Genomic DNA, 15,949 nt, shown 5'->3' on the forward strand with positions numbered 1-15,949 from the left:
CATCACGCGTTATGTAAAATTTAGTGAGGCAGTTATACAACTAAAGTGAGTTAAAACACAAAATGCAATAAAATATTTTAAGACATAAAACAAAATGTAATTTAATGAAAAAACATTGAGACTTTCAAACCGAGCTATTTAAGTCGATTTCCTCTTCAAAAAAAACTTGAAAATCACTATCTCATAATTTTATCAAAATCATGTAAATTAACATCAGATATAACAACTATTTCATATTTCTTTTTCATTTGTATATAATTCAAAACTTTCATTTTCACTTTCATATTCTTTCCTCTCAGATACTTTTCTTAACTTTCATATTCACTTTTCATATTTACTTTCACAACCCAGTGCATATTTATGAGAGCAAAAGATACGTGAGTAGAACATAAAGTGCGCACAGGGCACATCACGGTGCCAATCTTAACTGAAACATATAATGCACTCCAAGTGCAAGCATAACATGAGAAACAGTGGTGCAGATCATAATGTACACGAATTTATCATAACTTAACTGGAAAGTAATCAACTTAATGACATGCCAAATGTACCTACGACTCTCAATGCAACATACAATAGGCTTATATATCATAATAGAATGATTAATTAATCAACTTTGAAATCATAAACATTAAAATTTCATCATCATAAAAATCGTACTTGGGCAGTTAATACCCTAAATCACTCATAAAACTTATTGAAAAGATTATAAAAATCATCCATAATTAAAAGTTATAAATCATACTTGAAAATAAAATGCTCGTCCAGCTCAGTTGGTAGGGCACAAGGCTCTTAATCTTGAGGTCGTGGGATCGAGTCCCACGGAGGGCATTTCATAATTCGGAGGTCTCCAACGGAAGCTGCTCTAAACCTGGCGTTGGGGGCAATCTACTATCATACCTCCCCTTACCCCATTACATATGGGAAAAAGGGTCAGCTAATTTTTTATCGCAAGTCATCCTCGATCATAATAATTAAAAACATAAACTTTACTGACATTAATACTTTATATACAAGTCAAAATACAAGACTCACTAAGCTTTAAGCTTAATTCTTTGCTTTCGATTCACTTCTATCACAAAATTTATCACACTTTCATATTCTGATAGTTTGCACTACCTTTAAAGAAATATTATTACCAAAAAAATTATTTCGCTTATACAAATGGAAACTAGACTCGAATAATAATCTAACCATATAAGGAACTTCTTCTATTTCAATTTGTATAATTTATAGTGAATTTTCAAATTTAACTTATAGAAGCTGTTTTGAGCAGAATCTATTGCCCTGTTTTCTGACCTATTATCGATTAAAAATTCATATTTTTGTATACTCATTGAAATTAATAGCCATTTGTTTTAGACAAAACTAGTCTCATATACAAATTCAACGGTACAAAAATCATCCTCTAATCATTTTTGTATAATTTATGGTGATTTTCTAAACTTATTGTTTCGATCACAAATCAATGAAGATTTCGCCAATTTACATTTTCAGCTTGTTCACTAATTCTATTAGGTTACCAAATGCACATATATACATAAATCACAAAGTGAAACAACATTTTTAGTCACTTCTTACCATAGCAACTCCTTCACTGGCTCTTCGCAAGCCAATGTTTGCTCGTAACATAAATACAAATTAAAGTTACACTCACCTGGTGTCCTTAGCTTGTAAACCTTACTAGCACTTCATATTACGTCCTTAAGTTCTCCTTAGCTTTAACATTGCTTGATCTTGATTTCAATCACAATCTAAATGAACACCATTTACAAAACATATACATTTCAAATCATATGTTAGAATCTTACTAACATAGGCACACAATAGAAAATAAATTCCTAAAAACCTTTCGATGCTCATATTCTATACGAATTTCATATCGCATCATCAATCTTGACCTTAATACTTAAAATTGACCAATAAATCCCTTTTTATCCAAATTCACCCAAACTTCACATAACATTCTTCAACTTTCCATTTTAACTACCATTTATGAATTCATTTAGAATTCATATCAACTTTTCATTTTATTCCAAATAGTCCTTTGCTTTTTAGCTTTAATTCACATTTCAAACAACTTAATTAAATTTCCAACATCTAGTTTTCAGCCCAATACCTAACAAATCCACTATTACCACTTAAGTCACTAACTTTCTCAATATTTTCCATTTAGTACTCAAATTTTGCCAACTTTTCAAAATAGTCAAATTTCACATTATAACATCAAATTCAATATTCTAACTTTCAATTCTAGCATAGTACATCATCTTTCTAAAATTTTCACATAAACCCCATAATTTTCCATAATTGCTTAAAAGGTTCCTCAACTTTCATAAAATTACAAAAATTGCCCAATTAACTTTCTAAAGCTTGTAAAACCTTTCAAACATCATTTCTAAGCGTAGGGAAAATTCACAATTTCCCCCCAATTAATTCTTTAGGGACAAATATCATATTGATTAGGGTTCTTGATTTTCACTTGATTCAAGCATAGATTCCAACTCTAAACAACATTTCAAGGCTTCTACAATCAAAGCCCCAACATAATTTAACCAAAACACAATTTTCTCAAAACCCTAGGTCATGGCCAAATGGAATTTCACCCAATTTCAAGTAGTTTTAATCATCATACAAGCTTTAGAATCAATCTTCAACATAAAAAACATAAAAATATTTCATCAAATCCTCAAAATCAATAAATTATACATAAACCCTAATTTCCAAACTCATCATATAAGCATGATCTCTATGTAATATTTATACCAAATGATAAAGAATTTCAAGGGGATTAATTCTCTATTTAATAGCTTAATCCAAAAATCAATCGAATAAGCTTAAAAAAGAACTTGAAAAACTCTTACCTTAATAACCATGGTGGTTCACGTTTGGGGCTGAAAGAGAAGATGAAATTTTCTGATTTTTTTCTTTAATTAAAACATAATGCACTTGGCTTAATCTAATATAAATGAATTTAAAATTATATTAATGAGAAATTATCATTTTACCCTTAATAAAATATGATAATTTCAACTTTCCATTGGAATATCTTCCATTTGAATATTCCAAAGTCAAATAAGAACAAATAAAAATCCACTTTCCACCTTTTCCCTTGCAAAATTTCAAAAACTACAATTTAGTCGCTAAATTTTCCAATTGCAACTAAATATGTAAAATCGAATTCATTTCCACTGATCCACATTAAATTTCACTGTTCTAAAATTTTGAAATAATATTTCCAACCTTTATCTATCATCCTTCAAATTTTGTAAAATTTCGGTTCGATCCGATTATCCGATTTTCTTTTGGACTTTACTACTTTATAACTTTTAACACAAATTCTGGTTCAAAATTCTGATTCCCACAAAAATGTCATTCTTGAGGTTGAACTATTCATTTACGGGTTCAAAATACCTAACTTTTAAAAATTACCCTTTTATTCCCTAAACTTTTCCAACTTTCTACATAGATTACTAAACTTTCAAAATTTATGTTTTGGCCACTGACTAAAATTTGGGCAAGGGCAGTGCAAGGTCTAGTATCAGACCGAGCTGAGGCTTCACACATTTTCTGCTCAACACTGCGTTGATGGATATGGGTTTTCATGGATCATCATTTACCTAGGTTAAAGGAAATCTAAGGCAGAGACTCGATCGTTGTCTTGGAAATCCAGGTTTGATGAATATTTTTCCTAAGTCATATGTTTTTTGTTGGGATATACGGTGAAGCTCAATCGATCAACCAAATCATTGCCAAGAGGGGTTGAGTTGGTTTTCGAGATTAGTGAGTAAGGAGATTAAAAAGATAGGAAAATTGGAACAAGGATTTATAGTGGTTCGACTTCTCAACCAAGTCTACATCCACGTTGGGATATACGGTGAAGCTCAATCGATCAACCGAATGATTTCCAAGAGGGGTTAAGTTGGTTTTCGAGATTAGGGAGTAAGGAGATTAAAAATATAAGAAAATTGGCACAAGGATTTATAGTGGTTCGACTTCTCAACCAAGTCTACATCCACTGCCTTAGCTCCTCACTAAGGATTTTCTAACATATTCACTAATTTGTTCTTTCTTTTTACATGATCAAGAGATAACCTTTACACTCCATAGTTTTTCACACGCTAAGCTAGAACCACTCCCCTTTACACAAAGGATAAGAAATGCAAACAAGAAAACCTCTATAATGTAGGTGTTTACAAAGAACTAAGCTAAAAAAACAAAACCTAAATATATACAATTAAGCTCACATACAAATATTTACAAGAGAAAGAAAAATAAAGATTGAATTTTTTTTCTCTTGTGTATGAATGCTTGGATAGGTGTTGGTAACATTCTTCAAGTGCCCTCAACTTGTTTTTATATGTTGAAATGAGTTTGTGGTCGTTTCTAGTCGTTAGGGATGTTTTGGAGCTGTTAGGGATAATTGTTTTGCAAAATAAAAACTGCCCAGGATAGGGAGTATTGATACTCCTTTAATGAGTAAGGTACTTCCTTTATAATATTTAAATAAACTAGTTGTTACTAGCTATTGGGCCTGACCAGTATCGATACTATGCTCATGGTATCGATACTACTTTGTAAAGTAGTACCGATACTCCTTTGAGTATCAGTACCTATTTTGCATTCGGTAATTTGAGCTACTTGGAAAACACTGGTAGTATCGATACTACCTAGAGAGTATCGATACTTCTCATACCTTTGGTATCACGTGAACAGTTTCGGTACTGTTCATGCAATATCGATATTGTAAGAACAATATCGGTACTACTTACCCAGAAAATCAGTTTTGTGCTTGAATTCTATTTTAATGGACTTTGAATTATTTTTGAAAACTTCGAACAAATTCAATTTAAGTCCAAAAACATTTTTCCTTAATTTGTTATATCAAAATATTATAAAACATAGTTCATCAATCTCTCCCTTTTTGATATAACTAAACATTTAAAAAATTGTTTTTGGCAAAACTCCCCCTTAATAAAATATTTAATGAAAATAGACATATTTTGGAAAATATGAAAGCTCCCCCTTTTTCATTGAGAAATTGAAATTTTCAAACCATACTTCTCCCCCTTTTTGTTATATAAAAATAATTCAACTTTAAAGTTCAAAAATAACAATGAAGAGTAAGTGGTAAATTTAATATTAAAATTATTTGAAAAAAATCAAAGCTCCCCCCAATAAAAGCATTCCAAACAAGAATTTGACTTTAAAAACATGGCACTTAAAAAAATTGAATTTCAACAAAGATGAACACACATGTTAGTAGCACATGAAATTCAATATATCCAAGTGTAATATTTAATTGACTCATTCTCCACTCATTCTCTAGGTTCGAACTAGGAAATTAAGAAAGCAATTTTTATATGCATTCGTCCAAGGCCCCGGGGTAGATGTGTTTCACGTATTGTTTAATCAGAGAACTTGGGAGGTTGTCGGGATGAGTGTATGCTACTTTGTTCGGGCATGCTTTGTCAGTAAGGTTGTTTCATAAGAGGCTAATCAGACGGCTTTGGTTCTCTTACCAAAGGTGGACTATCTAGAAACAATTGCTCGGTTTGGCCAATGAGCCTCTGCAATGTGTTATATAAAATAATTACGAATGTGATTGTTAATCGGCTCAAGCCTTTTCTTGCCTAGATGGATTTCTGAAGATCGAACGAGCTTCGTTTCGGGGCATCATATTACGAACAACATAATTATCCTTCAGGAGGTAATTCACTCCATGAAGCGGAAAACTGGTTAGAAGGGCTGGATGGCTATGAAGATCGATCTTGAGAAGGCGTATGATAGGTTGGAGTGGTCCTTCATAGATGATATGCTATCGGATGCCGGCTGCCCAAAGGATCTTTGGTTGTTAATTATGAGTTGCGTGTCTTCGGCTTCTACCTAAATATTGTGGAATGGCTCACTAACAGAGTCGTTTAAACTAACTCGCGGTATATGACAGGGAGATCCCCTTTCACCTTATTTGTTTGTTTTATGTATGGAGAGAGTGGCTCAATCTATACAACTTGCTATAGAAAAGAAATGGTGGTTGCCTATCAAGATCACAAGAGATGGTCCCCCTCTATCCCACTTATCTTTTACGGATGATCTAGTACTTTTTGTTGAAGCCTTGCTGGAGCAATTGGATGTGATTTTGTATTCACCATTTTTCATAATCCAAACATCATAACCCCAAACCTCATAACCTCAAACCTCAAACCTCAAAGACCTAAACCCCTTTAAACCCCAAACCAGCCCAAGTTATAAATCAAACCCAAACCCAAAAAAAAACCAACAAACCTAGGACCCAACCCAGATCTGACCTAGGACCCGACCCGGTCCAAACCCGGCTCCTGACAACACCATACCCCACACCTTATGTCCCTACCACAAGCAATGGCCACCATGCCCTGCTCCAGTCAAAATCGAGCCATGCCCTGACAATCACCATGTCAGTAACCATGCTCTGGCATCACCAAATACAAGATTTCTCTACCAAATATATTTTATTAGTGGGATTTGATTTTTTTATGTACAAGATACATAACCCACGAGAAAAACAGAATGTACACACACAGAGAATATTTCTAAGAAATCAAACAAAAAAGAAAAAACTACAAGTTTTTACAGCCATCAAACTTTGTTAAGGTATTCTAGTGTGTATTCTTTTTTTTCTTCTTCTTTTGTTCAATGATAGTTATATGTTATTCCGAGGAAAAAAAATTGAGATAGTGAGGGGATTATACCTGGCGTTTGTGGTGTTCCTCGGGAAAATAGGGTCGCCAGGGAGTTGATAAAGATCGGGTTAGTATAGTTTAGGCAGCAGTGCCACCGTGTGTGATGGCTTGCTTTAGGTTTAGTACCTTTCAGACAAGGAAAGGGCGAGGGGCTAGGCTGGGTTTTCATCGGGGTCGGTTGGTGAGGGGTTTCAAGGCGTCGATGGTGGGTAGTTGAGGGAATGGCCACCCATGTAGGGTGGCCGAGATAGTGAAGGCTTCGATTTCTTTGGTGAGTGGTTGCCATAGGTCAAGTGAAGACGAAAAGGGAGAGGGAGAGTTAGGGATTTTAGGCTATCGGGCAGAAATAAAATTGGGAAAGGAGAGAGGTGTTGTTATTTTAGGTTTTGGGTAAATCATGCTAAGGTCCCTACACCTTTAGCATGTTTTGCATTTAGGTCACTAGTTTAAGGTTAAGTCACATACTGGTCCACTTTTTAGTCACTATTTTTAGGGTTAATTATGCCTTAGATCCCTTCAAGTTTAGCGTGTTTTGTGATTTGGTCACCACCAAATCACAAAACACGTTAAACAAAAAGGATCACATTAAACAAAGAGGATCAGTATGTGATTTAATCTTAAACTAGTGATCTAAATGCAAAACACGCTAAAGGTCTAGGGACTTTAGCGTGATTTTCCCAAAATCAACATCTCAAGAGAGATAATTGGTTTCGAGGGAAACAATCTCAAAGGCGATAGATAGTCTGCTTGTTCCTGCATGTTAAGGAAATCCTTTCAGAAGATCTGATCGTTCACTTCAAGATGTTGAATATTCAAAGATGCCCTAACATTCATCATTTCTTGTTTCAGCACTGATTCTAAGCATGAGCTTTGTATCTAAGATCCACATTTCAACTACCAAGATCTACTCCAGAGAGATTGTCTTGTTTGAAAAACATTTTCCTTCTTCTTTTATTTTCAGAAGTCTAAAAATATCAATTAAAATGGTTTTGAAAAATGTTTACTCAAAGATTTTGAAAATTCCCTTTCTAGGTTTTACAATTGACACAAATCATAAAACAAGAGTTCATTGAATATCAAAGAATTAATTACACTTTTAATCCTTAAATAAATTATAGCTATTTGACAAGTGTCAAGATCAATGATATCTTTGAGGTATGGTTGAGTAAGGAAAAGATAAAATGTCTCAGGTTATTTTCTTTGGTCTAAGGTATAGTGTTCTCATTTCTTTTATGCTCACAAATCTGATGGAGTAGCTTCTATGCTCGTCTACTGGAAGTATTCTCCAACTTTCAACTCTCATGATCACATTCGGGTTGTGCGATGCCTTATTAAGGGATTTGCGATCATCTTCTATGCCACAACTGCACCATCTTTATATTCGAACCATGCAATGTTATTGAACGAAAAAATCTAAGGAGAAATAGAAAATATTCTCATATTTCCAATTGAAGATAAAATACTCCCTAAAATACTTTAGGACGAATATTTCTCTTTCCAACTGAAATAAAAGGAAACTAAGTTTTTCCCCGCACAGGTGAAAAACAGTGTCGACAGATTCAAAAGGTTATGGATGAGTTTTGTGAGATTTCGGGGCATAAGGTGAGTTTGCCTAAGGCGAATATCTATTTCTCTAAAAATATGGATGAACAGACTAAGATGGATATTAGTAGTGGGTTTCAATTCAATTTGGTTAATGATCTCGATAAATACCTGGGAGTGTCTTTGCTTCAAAAAAGGGTAACTCAGGGAACATATAATTATCTTGTTCAGAAGGTGAAGGATAAACTCACAAGTTGAAAGGCTAAGCATTTGTCTCTAGCAGGACGAATCACACTTGCGAAGTCGGTTTTAGTTGTTGTTCCCTTCTATGCCATGCAAACGAGTTATTTACCAAAAGGTATTTGTGAGGAAATTGAAAAGGTGATAAGAGGATTCATCTGGGGAAGCTCGAATCAAATGAAGATGGTTCACCTTGTTTGTTGGAATGAAATGCGCACACGTATAACGGATGGTAGTATGAGGTTGAGACGGAAACAATGCCAAAATGACGCTTTAATTATGAAATTAGCTTTCCAAGTTACTTCTGATAGACAACAGTTATGGGTCAAGGTCCTAAGATCGAAGTATAAGCTAAAGGAAATCGCTCCAGTGTCGATCACGAGGAATGGTTGCTCTCGGCTTTGGAAGGCGCTCAACTTAGTGTGGGATCATGTTCGGGATGGCCTTGTTTGGAGCCTTGGTAATGGCTCCACGGTGGATTTTTGGGACGACAACTGGTTAGGCGATGTAAGTCCTTTGCGCACTCCAAGCTCGCTCCATGGTGATAAGGTACAATCGGGTATTCTTGTGAAGGACATGGTGGATTCAATTGGCGAATGGAAATGGAATGAGTTTCAACCATTATTATCCACGTTAGCCGTGTTGTATCTTCAGGTTATACCACCACCGTTAGCCTGTGGAGGAGATGATAAGCCTTGATGGAAGGTTCTCAACGAAGAGTGCTTACAATGTTCGGACAGCCGGGGTCGCATGGGAACCATTCCTGGGAGTTCTTATGTGGGTATAAAGGTTTACCTAGAATCAAGACATTGCTTTGGCTGGCTTGTAAGGGTCGGGTTTTGACAAATGAGGAAAGGGTCAGGAGACACATGTCCGTTGACGCTAGTTGTGTGCTGTGTGGAGCGAGTGTGGAGTCTGCTTCGCACATCGTTAGGGTTTGTGCCTTAGCAAAATCTGTGCGGCAAGGTGTAGTTAAACCATCCCGGTTCGAGGAGTTTATGAGTTTGGATGTAGGGTTTAGATACAACGTAATCTATGCATGCCGAGTTATTTTTGGGTTTACGAGGTGGACTAGGATATTTTATTTGGGACGATCATATGGAATTTATGGGTTCGTCGTAATAATTTGGTTTTCAACGTGGATTTCATTGCTGGTGAAGGTATTTTGCAACAGAGTGCTCATCTGGTGAGGGAGATGATTCATGCACGAGCTGAACAGCTTCTCATGCAGCCTCAGCGTGTTTTGATAAGCCCGGATAATGCAAAACTAAACTCTGATGGTGCAAAACGGCAGAGCACAGGCAGACGTCGTGTGGAGGAGTTCTCAGAGATGAAAGAGGTGTTTGGATTATGGGTTACGCCAAATCAATAGGTTGCTGCACAGTTTTGGATGCTGAACTATGAGGTGTTCTGGAAGGTTTACAGAGAGTGTGGGACTTGAACCTTTCTTCAATGGTAGTCGAAACGGACTGTAGGGATGCAGTGAAGGTTTTAAAGAACGAAACGAACCAGAGCGGGGGTTCATCGTTGGTTCCTCATATACGGGATATCATGTCGAGGTTACACATACGCCTCGGAGTTGCAATACTTTAGCAGATGGGCTAGCCAAATTAGCTCCGGGTGATAGTTATGAGGTAATTTCATTCCAGCAGCCGCCGGTGGAGGTTGTGGAGCTGTACAACAACCTAACTGCTTGCGTACATGATAGAGTTTAGACCAGTTTAGGTCTTGGTGTTCTTTTCAAAAAAAAATCTCTATATAAGATGAATGATATATTTGAAGTATATATATAATCAAATAACCATTTTAAAAATTTTAATAATCAACATTAATCTTATAGTCAGGACTCGGGAGACTATTTGCCCATAAACTAATTGGATTAATCAATAAAGAGGTTTCCACTACTGTAATAGAATTCTCACCTTCCCTATGGCTGATTGCTGACTTAAAACTCTCAACCTATCACGAAGATAAACTGTTATCTCCAATTTGATATTTGTTTGATCACGTTAAAATTAAAATAAAATAAAGGATAAATTACCCATTTAATACTTACACTATCAATATTGATCTATCTTAATACATAAATTTTATTTTTTTTCAAAATAATACCTAAAGTTTAATTTTTATTTCATTTTAAAATTTTAACTTTTATTTCATTTTAATACCCATTAAAAATTTAACGCTAAATTTTAAAAAAAAAATTAAAAAAAAATTAAATACTAAAACAGACAAAAAAACTGAAAAAAATGTAAGTTTAAATATTAAAACAAACAAAAACTGATAGTTTAAATACTAAACGCGTTAAATTTTTTAACTGCGAGTACTAAAATAAAATGAAAACTAAACATTATGTATGACTTTTAAAAACTTGAAAGTTTAAATACTACACTAAAACTGATAGTTTAGATACTAAATGCGTAATTTACCTAAAAAAATGTCACAAAACAAAACTATTGTGAACGTTTCAATCAATATTTGCCCAAAATTAATACATGATTACATCTTTATAATACAAAACAAATTAAATATTCAGAGCATCCTGCTCTTATCAAGGTAAAAAAAACTACTACAAATTTCATACGTGCTTGGGATTAGATGTTGATTCAAGAGCCATTGGATGGGAGAGTACTTTGTATATTCGAAGGCATCAGGATGTTGAAACCATCGGCTGCAGTTGATACAATCATTCCTGGAATCTGAGCATGCCAATGAAGTTCTTTCAAGTCCTTCTGCCCCTGTTTCACGTCGGAAAACATGTCAAAAAGATACCGAAAGACCATGAACATCTTCAGCTTCGATTTTTCAATTAGTACCTGATGAACAAAAAGAAGTTGCGGAGGTAAATCTACCGGAGCATTTACTTGCTCACTTGTTTGAGCTTTGAACTCTGCTTCCTCTTCTTCGTCCTTTTCTAATGAAAGATCCCATATTCTGGAAAAGATTGAAGCAGAGGATATATCTATTAACAAATTGTGTGCAAGAGATTTCCATACGTCCAACATCCTATTCCCAGAGCATTTCTGTCAAGTTTGTTCACCGCGATACTTACGTTAACTGATTATCGGATGATGAAACTGCCAAAGTGGAGGCTTCATGTGGGCTCCACTCAATGGATGTCACTGGATATTTATGATACTTGAAATGAGCTACCACGGTATTGCCATCCTGCCCACACAAAAATTGCCATCAATTACATAGAAACGGTAAACTGTAAATAGAAGAGTTTACTACAGTGGAAAGCAAAAGCTTAAATTTTTAATTACAGCCTACAATAATAAAAGAATCAAATGGATGCAAAATGAATTGCTGATGAATCTGGAAAAATCTTCAAAAACCAGATGAATCAAGTTTAAGATAAACAAAAAATTAGCCCACAAAGTATAGGTTCCCCTTTTCATCAAACGATGTATCACACTAACCTAGCCAACAATAGACATACCTTGAGCAACCTAAAATCGTGAATTGAGAATGTTCCATCGTCACTTCCCGATGCCAACATACAGCTAGCCTGCCTATATAAATTAACAAGGATGCACAAAGTAAAAAAAAATGATGAAAGGTAGAAATGTGTTGAAAGAAAGCTCAAGTAAATACATCAAGACTGATATACCTGTTCCATGAGATGACATTCACATCCGCATCATGCGCCTTAAAAGAAGCTGCCGGTGACTTTCCTATACGGACATCCCAAATTGCGATAGTCCCGTCAACTGAACAGGAGACAAATGCATGAGGTTCTGTCGGACTCCACTGCAAATAAAGAGTTGAAAATAGAAATTGTGATACTCGATCAAGATTGGAAAAAGATTCAATCATTAGTTAAAAAAACAATTACGCACTTGTAGGTCTTCAACACTTGCAGAGTGTCCAACGAATGGAGTAGCATCGACATTCCATGTTGAATCAGATGTAGGCTCCCACAAGTGGATACAGTTCTTGCAGTCCCCTAGAAAACACAATGAACATCAGCTTCACATAAACCATCTTCAAACCAGAAAGCAAATGAAGGCTCAAGATTACTGAGAAGGAAAAAAAAAGAATTCCACAAATACCAATGACTATGAGGCATACCAGTTACAAGTCTTCCAGCAACAACAGGACTCCAATCAATTGCATAGCCTTCATCTTTGTGGCCACGAAAGTTAACTAATGGAGCCTGATTAAAAACAGAACTTCCCTGTGTACCTTCTGTTTCTGACTCTGCCAAAGCGTTCAGATGAGCAGTGAAGTCCCATATCTGTAACAAACAGTGTCAAAAAGAAAAGCAACAAAAAATGATAACTCATCATGCTGACCTCCCCATTTTCTAACATTTGATGGTTTCTTGTTAAAAACTTTTTCTTTTTTTTTGGGGGGGGGGGGTGGGTGGGGGTGCAGGGGAGGTGCAATTAGTTAATTCGGTGATCATGATTCAGACCTGAACATGGCCACTATCAGCCCAAGATGCACATATGTGAGGATTTTGTGCCATGGAACGGATACGATTGACACATCCATGGTGAGCTACCTTCCGCAACTGCAGGTTAAACAAGAACAAGTTAAAAAAGGAATAATATAAGTTTGAATATAAACCAGTGTTTAAAAAGGCGCAGGCGCGCCTAGATGCTGAGGCGGGACGAGGGTAAAGTACCTAATCAGGTCTACGCAAGGAGATTTCAATGAAGCGCAGCAAGGCGCGTCTATGGCGCTGAGGTGCAGAAAGGTGCCGCCTTTTCAACCTTTTTTTTTCCTTTTTTTTATTATGTTTTACATACTTATATATCAACAACAAAAAAGAAGTAAAAATGAAATGTCAGTGAAGAAAAGAGTTAAAACATAGTGGGGTGATTAGAAAAGAGTGTTTCATGGGAGACTAATGAAAATTTGGCGTGAAATACAGATAAAGGACTGTTTTACCTTAAATAATTACTGTTTGTCTTGAAGTTTGAAAGAGAGAAACAAATGGGGATGAATAGAGGCCATTTTTGGTGTTAAAAAGACAACCGACTGAGCAAACAAAATGAGAGAGAGACATGCATGCACGAATTGAGGATCGGGGGAGGGAAACGTAGGCTTCAGTGAGTTTTGTTGCATAATGATGGGTTCTTGAGCAGCAAGTTTAGCACATGGTGAAATTTGAATCCGTGAGGAAGAAAGAAAAGCTTGGAAACACAATTTAGGACCTAAGTGGTGCTAACAAGGAGGACAACACGTTTGTTGTGAGGTGCGAGGTGGAGGACAAGAAGAAGACAAGTAAGAAGTTGACGCCAACTCATTATTAGAATTTTATTTATTGTTTCAGTTTCTTATGTGGAATTGTGGACCAAGGAAGGAAGGGGGGTTTTTGCTTGGGTTCTCAAGGTTCAATGGTTGAGGGAACAAAAGTGATGCTTAATACATAAAATGCTGATAATGAATACTCTTTGGTATTTATATTGCATGAACTGTTCTTTTTATTTGATTATACAACTGGAAAAAAACTTGTATGTCTTTTGTTTTTAAAAAGTGCGCCTCACTTCAATAAGGCATGCGCCTTGGCTATAAAACTCCTATAGCCTTAGTACGTCTTGCGCCCTTTTTAACACTAATATTAACCAATAAACTACCTGTAAGACAGGTGAGCCGGCTTCACCTTCTTCTTCATCTTCATCTTCACTATCCTCACTGTCACCACTTTCACCATCCATACCATCCTCATTCTCGGCAGATTTGGCAGGAACAAGTTCACGTCTTTTCCCCGAAATATTACTAACTTTGAAGACTCCAATTGAATTCCAAGAAGCTTTCTCTGCCTGTAAGACCAAATAGATTAACAATAATATACAGATATAGAAAATTTTGGTAAGAACCTATGTCGCTCTAACTTCATTTTTCTTGAAGTACCCATGATGATACATTTCCAACATAGCATAATAATATCAAAGTAATATAACCAAAAGAATGAACATAAAACAAGATAAAAAAATATAAACTGTATCCTCTGAATGGTTCAAATAAGAAAAATTTTGCTCTTTTGATCCCATGATGATTATGTAACGGTTAATAAGAAATGGCGCTCACCTGAGTCCCAGAGACAAAATAAACTGTATGTGGAAAATCTTTCCGGTCCGAACCCAACGTATCATGAACAATATCAAAGCTGTCAAAATTCATCAAAATTTCTTAACTAAAAGCAAAGGAGCAAAACAACAACATACATAAATATAATTGGCAACTTTCAGAAACCATTTTACAACTTTTATAAACGTTCCCAATCTCTCAATTTCTCGGATTTCGCTTTACTTAATCAGCAACCAAACACCAAGAAACGGAGAAGAAATTTTTTTTTAAAATACCTCAAACAAGGCCATCCAATATGAAAAGCATGAAGAGCATTTTAAGCAGAAGGATCACACTGAAGCTCTTCTCCTTCCTCCAATTCGTCAACTCCAGGTTGCCAAACTCTGGGCTGAATCGTTGGCACCGATGAAGTCGATTCTTCATCTCCTTTCTTCGAGCCCTTTTTCAAGAAACCAATTACAGAACAAATTTAGAATAACATAATCCCACAAATTCTCAATAAGAAAATAGATTCCGAGTAGGTTTTCGCAACCTAACCTTGCTTTTTCTCTTGGCCTTTTTAGGGTTTTTGAGAGTGCGAGCCATTTTCTTTAAGCAGACACAAGGAAAAGGAAGAGTTTCACTTAGCCGCTAGGGTTTAAGACTTTATACGCTCTCGCCTGGTTAGATATTTTGGTATAATTTCTAGGAAACATCCTAATTGTTCGTTGGAATTGCATTTTAGTTCCTAAAAATTTACGAAATTGCCTTTTGAAATGGGTAGCCGTGAAAAGAAATTCAACTGAAAACTGGTTAAATGAACAACCAAAGATTGTTGATGTTTGTTTAGTTCCAAAGAGGTTCAAAGTGGTCTTAAGAGTATATGAAGAAAATGAATTAGAAAGTATCGTACATAAGTTTAGAAAACTTATCTATCCTCTTTTCTTCCTGCATGCTTGTTATCGATTTATCGAATTTAAATATTCCATTTAACTCGAATTTGGATACTAACCTTCGGGTTTAATGTGAACGATAAACCAATTTCATTTTTAAAGCAATTACGAATTATGTGAATTAAATTTAAAAAAAATGTAGATATTCAAACCACTACTATGGGTGGATTCATTCAATATTTCAAACCATTGGCCCCATACTGGAATTCAATGGTTCCTTGCCTCATTATCAAGGTTTTTCTTGGCCCAATAGGCATGTGGAAACATTATTTGACCCGCACTTAAAAATTCATTTTAGGATCTTCAATATTTTCTAAAATGCAGGGGAATCCGTCACCTCCATGGTAAATTATTTTTAGGATAAAGTATACAAATAATCCTCAAACTTTTAAGGCGCTTGCATTATGGTCATCCAACTTTTGAAACTTGCAATACAATCATCGAAGTTTTAGTTCGTTTTCAGTAAGCTCT

General features: G+C 35.4%; 1 protein-coding gene across 2 annotated transcripts; it reads right to left on the reverse strand.

The window, feature by feature from the left end:
* Nucleotides 1-10,991: 10,991 nt before the first annotated feature.
* On the reverse strand, nucleotides 10,992-15,152 carry LOC120159269 (glutamate-rich WD repeat-containing protein 1-like). Of its 2 annotated transcripts, XM_039169902.1 has the most exons (12): nucleotides 15,084-15,152; nucleotides 14,822-14,985; nucleotides 14,547-14,625; nucleotides 14,093-14,278; nucleotides 12,925-13,023; nucleotides 12,579-12,744; nucleotides 12,347-12,453; nucleotides 12,118-12,257; nucleotides 11,947-12,019; nucleotides 11,557-11,672; nucleotides 11,321-11,438; nucleotides 10,992-11,242 (listed from the first exon to the last, which is right to left on the reverse strand). In XM_039169902.1, exons 4-12 carry the CDS (start codon nucleotides 14,171-14,173, stop codon nucleotides 11,111-11,113), a joined length of 1,032 nt encoding a protein of 343 aa, XP_039025833.1. In that variant the 5' UTR covers nucleotides 14,174-14,278; nucleotides 14,547-14,625; nucleotides 14,822-14,985; nucleotides 15,084-15,152; the 3' UTR covers nucleotides 10,992-11,110. The 2 variants fall into 2 exon arrangements, with proteins under 2 accessions (XP_039025833.1, XP_039025834.1); XM_039169903.1 differs by lacking the exons at nucleotides 14,093-14,278; nucleotides 14,547-14,625; nucleotides 14,822-14,985; nucleotides 15,084-15,152 and adding an exon at nucleotides 13,138-13,277.
* Nucleotides 15,153-15,949: the final 797 nt, after the last annotated feature.

Source organism: Hibiscus syriacus, unplaced genomic scaffold (genome assembly GCF_006381635.1).
Source record: "Hibiscus syriacus cultivar Baekdansim isolate YM2019G1 unplaced genomic scaffold, ASM638163v2 tig00111356_pilon, whole genome shotgun sequence".
Taxonomy (NCBI): Eukaryota; Viridiplantae; Streptophyta; class Magnoliopsida; order Malvales; family Malvaceae; genus Hibiscus; species Hibiscus syriacus.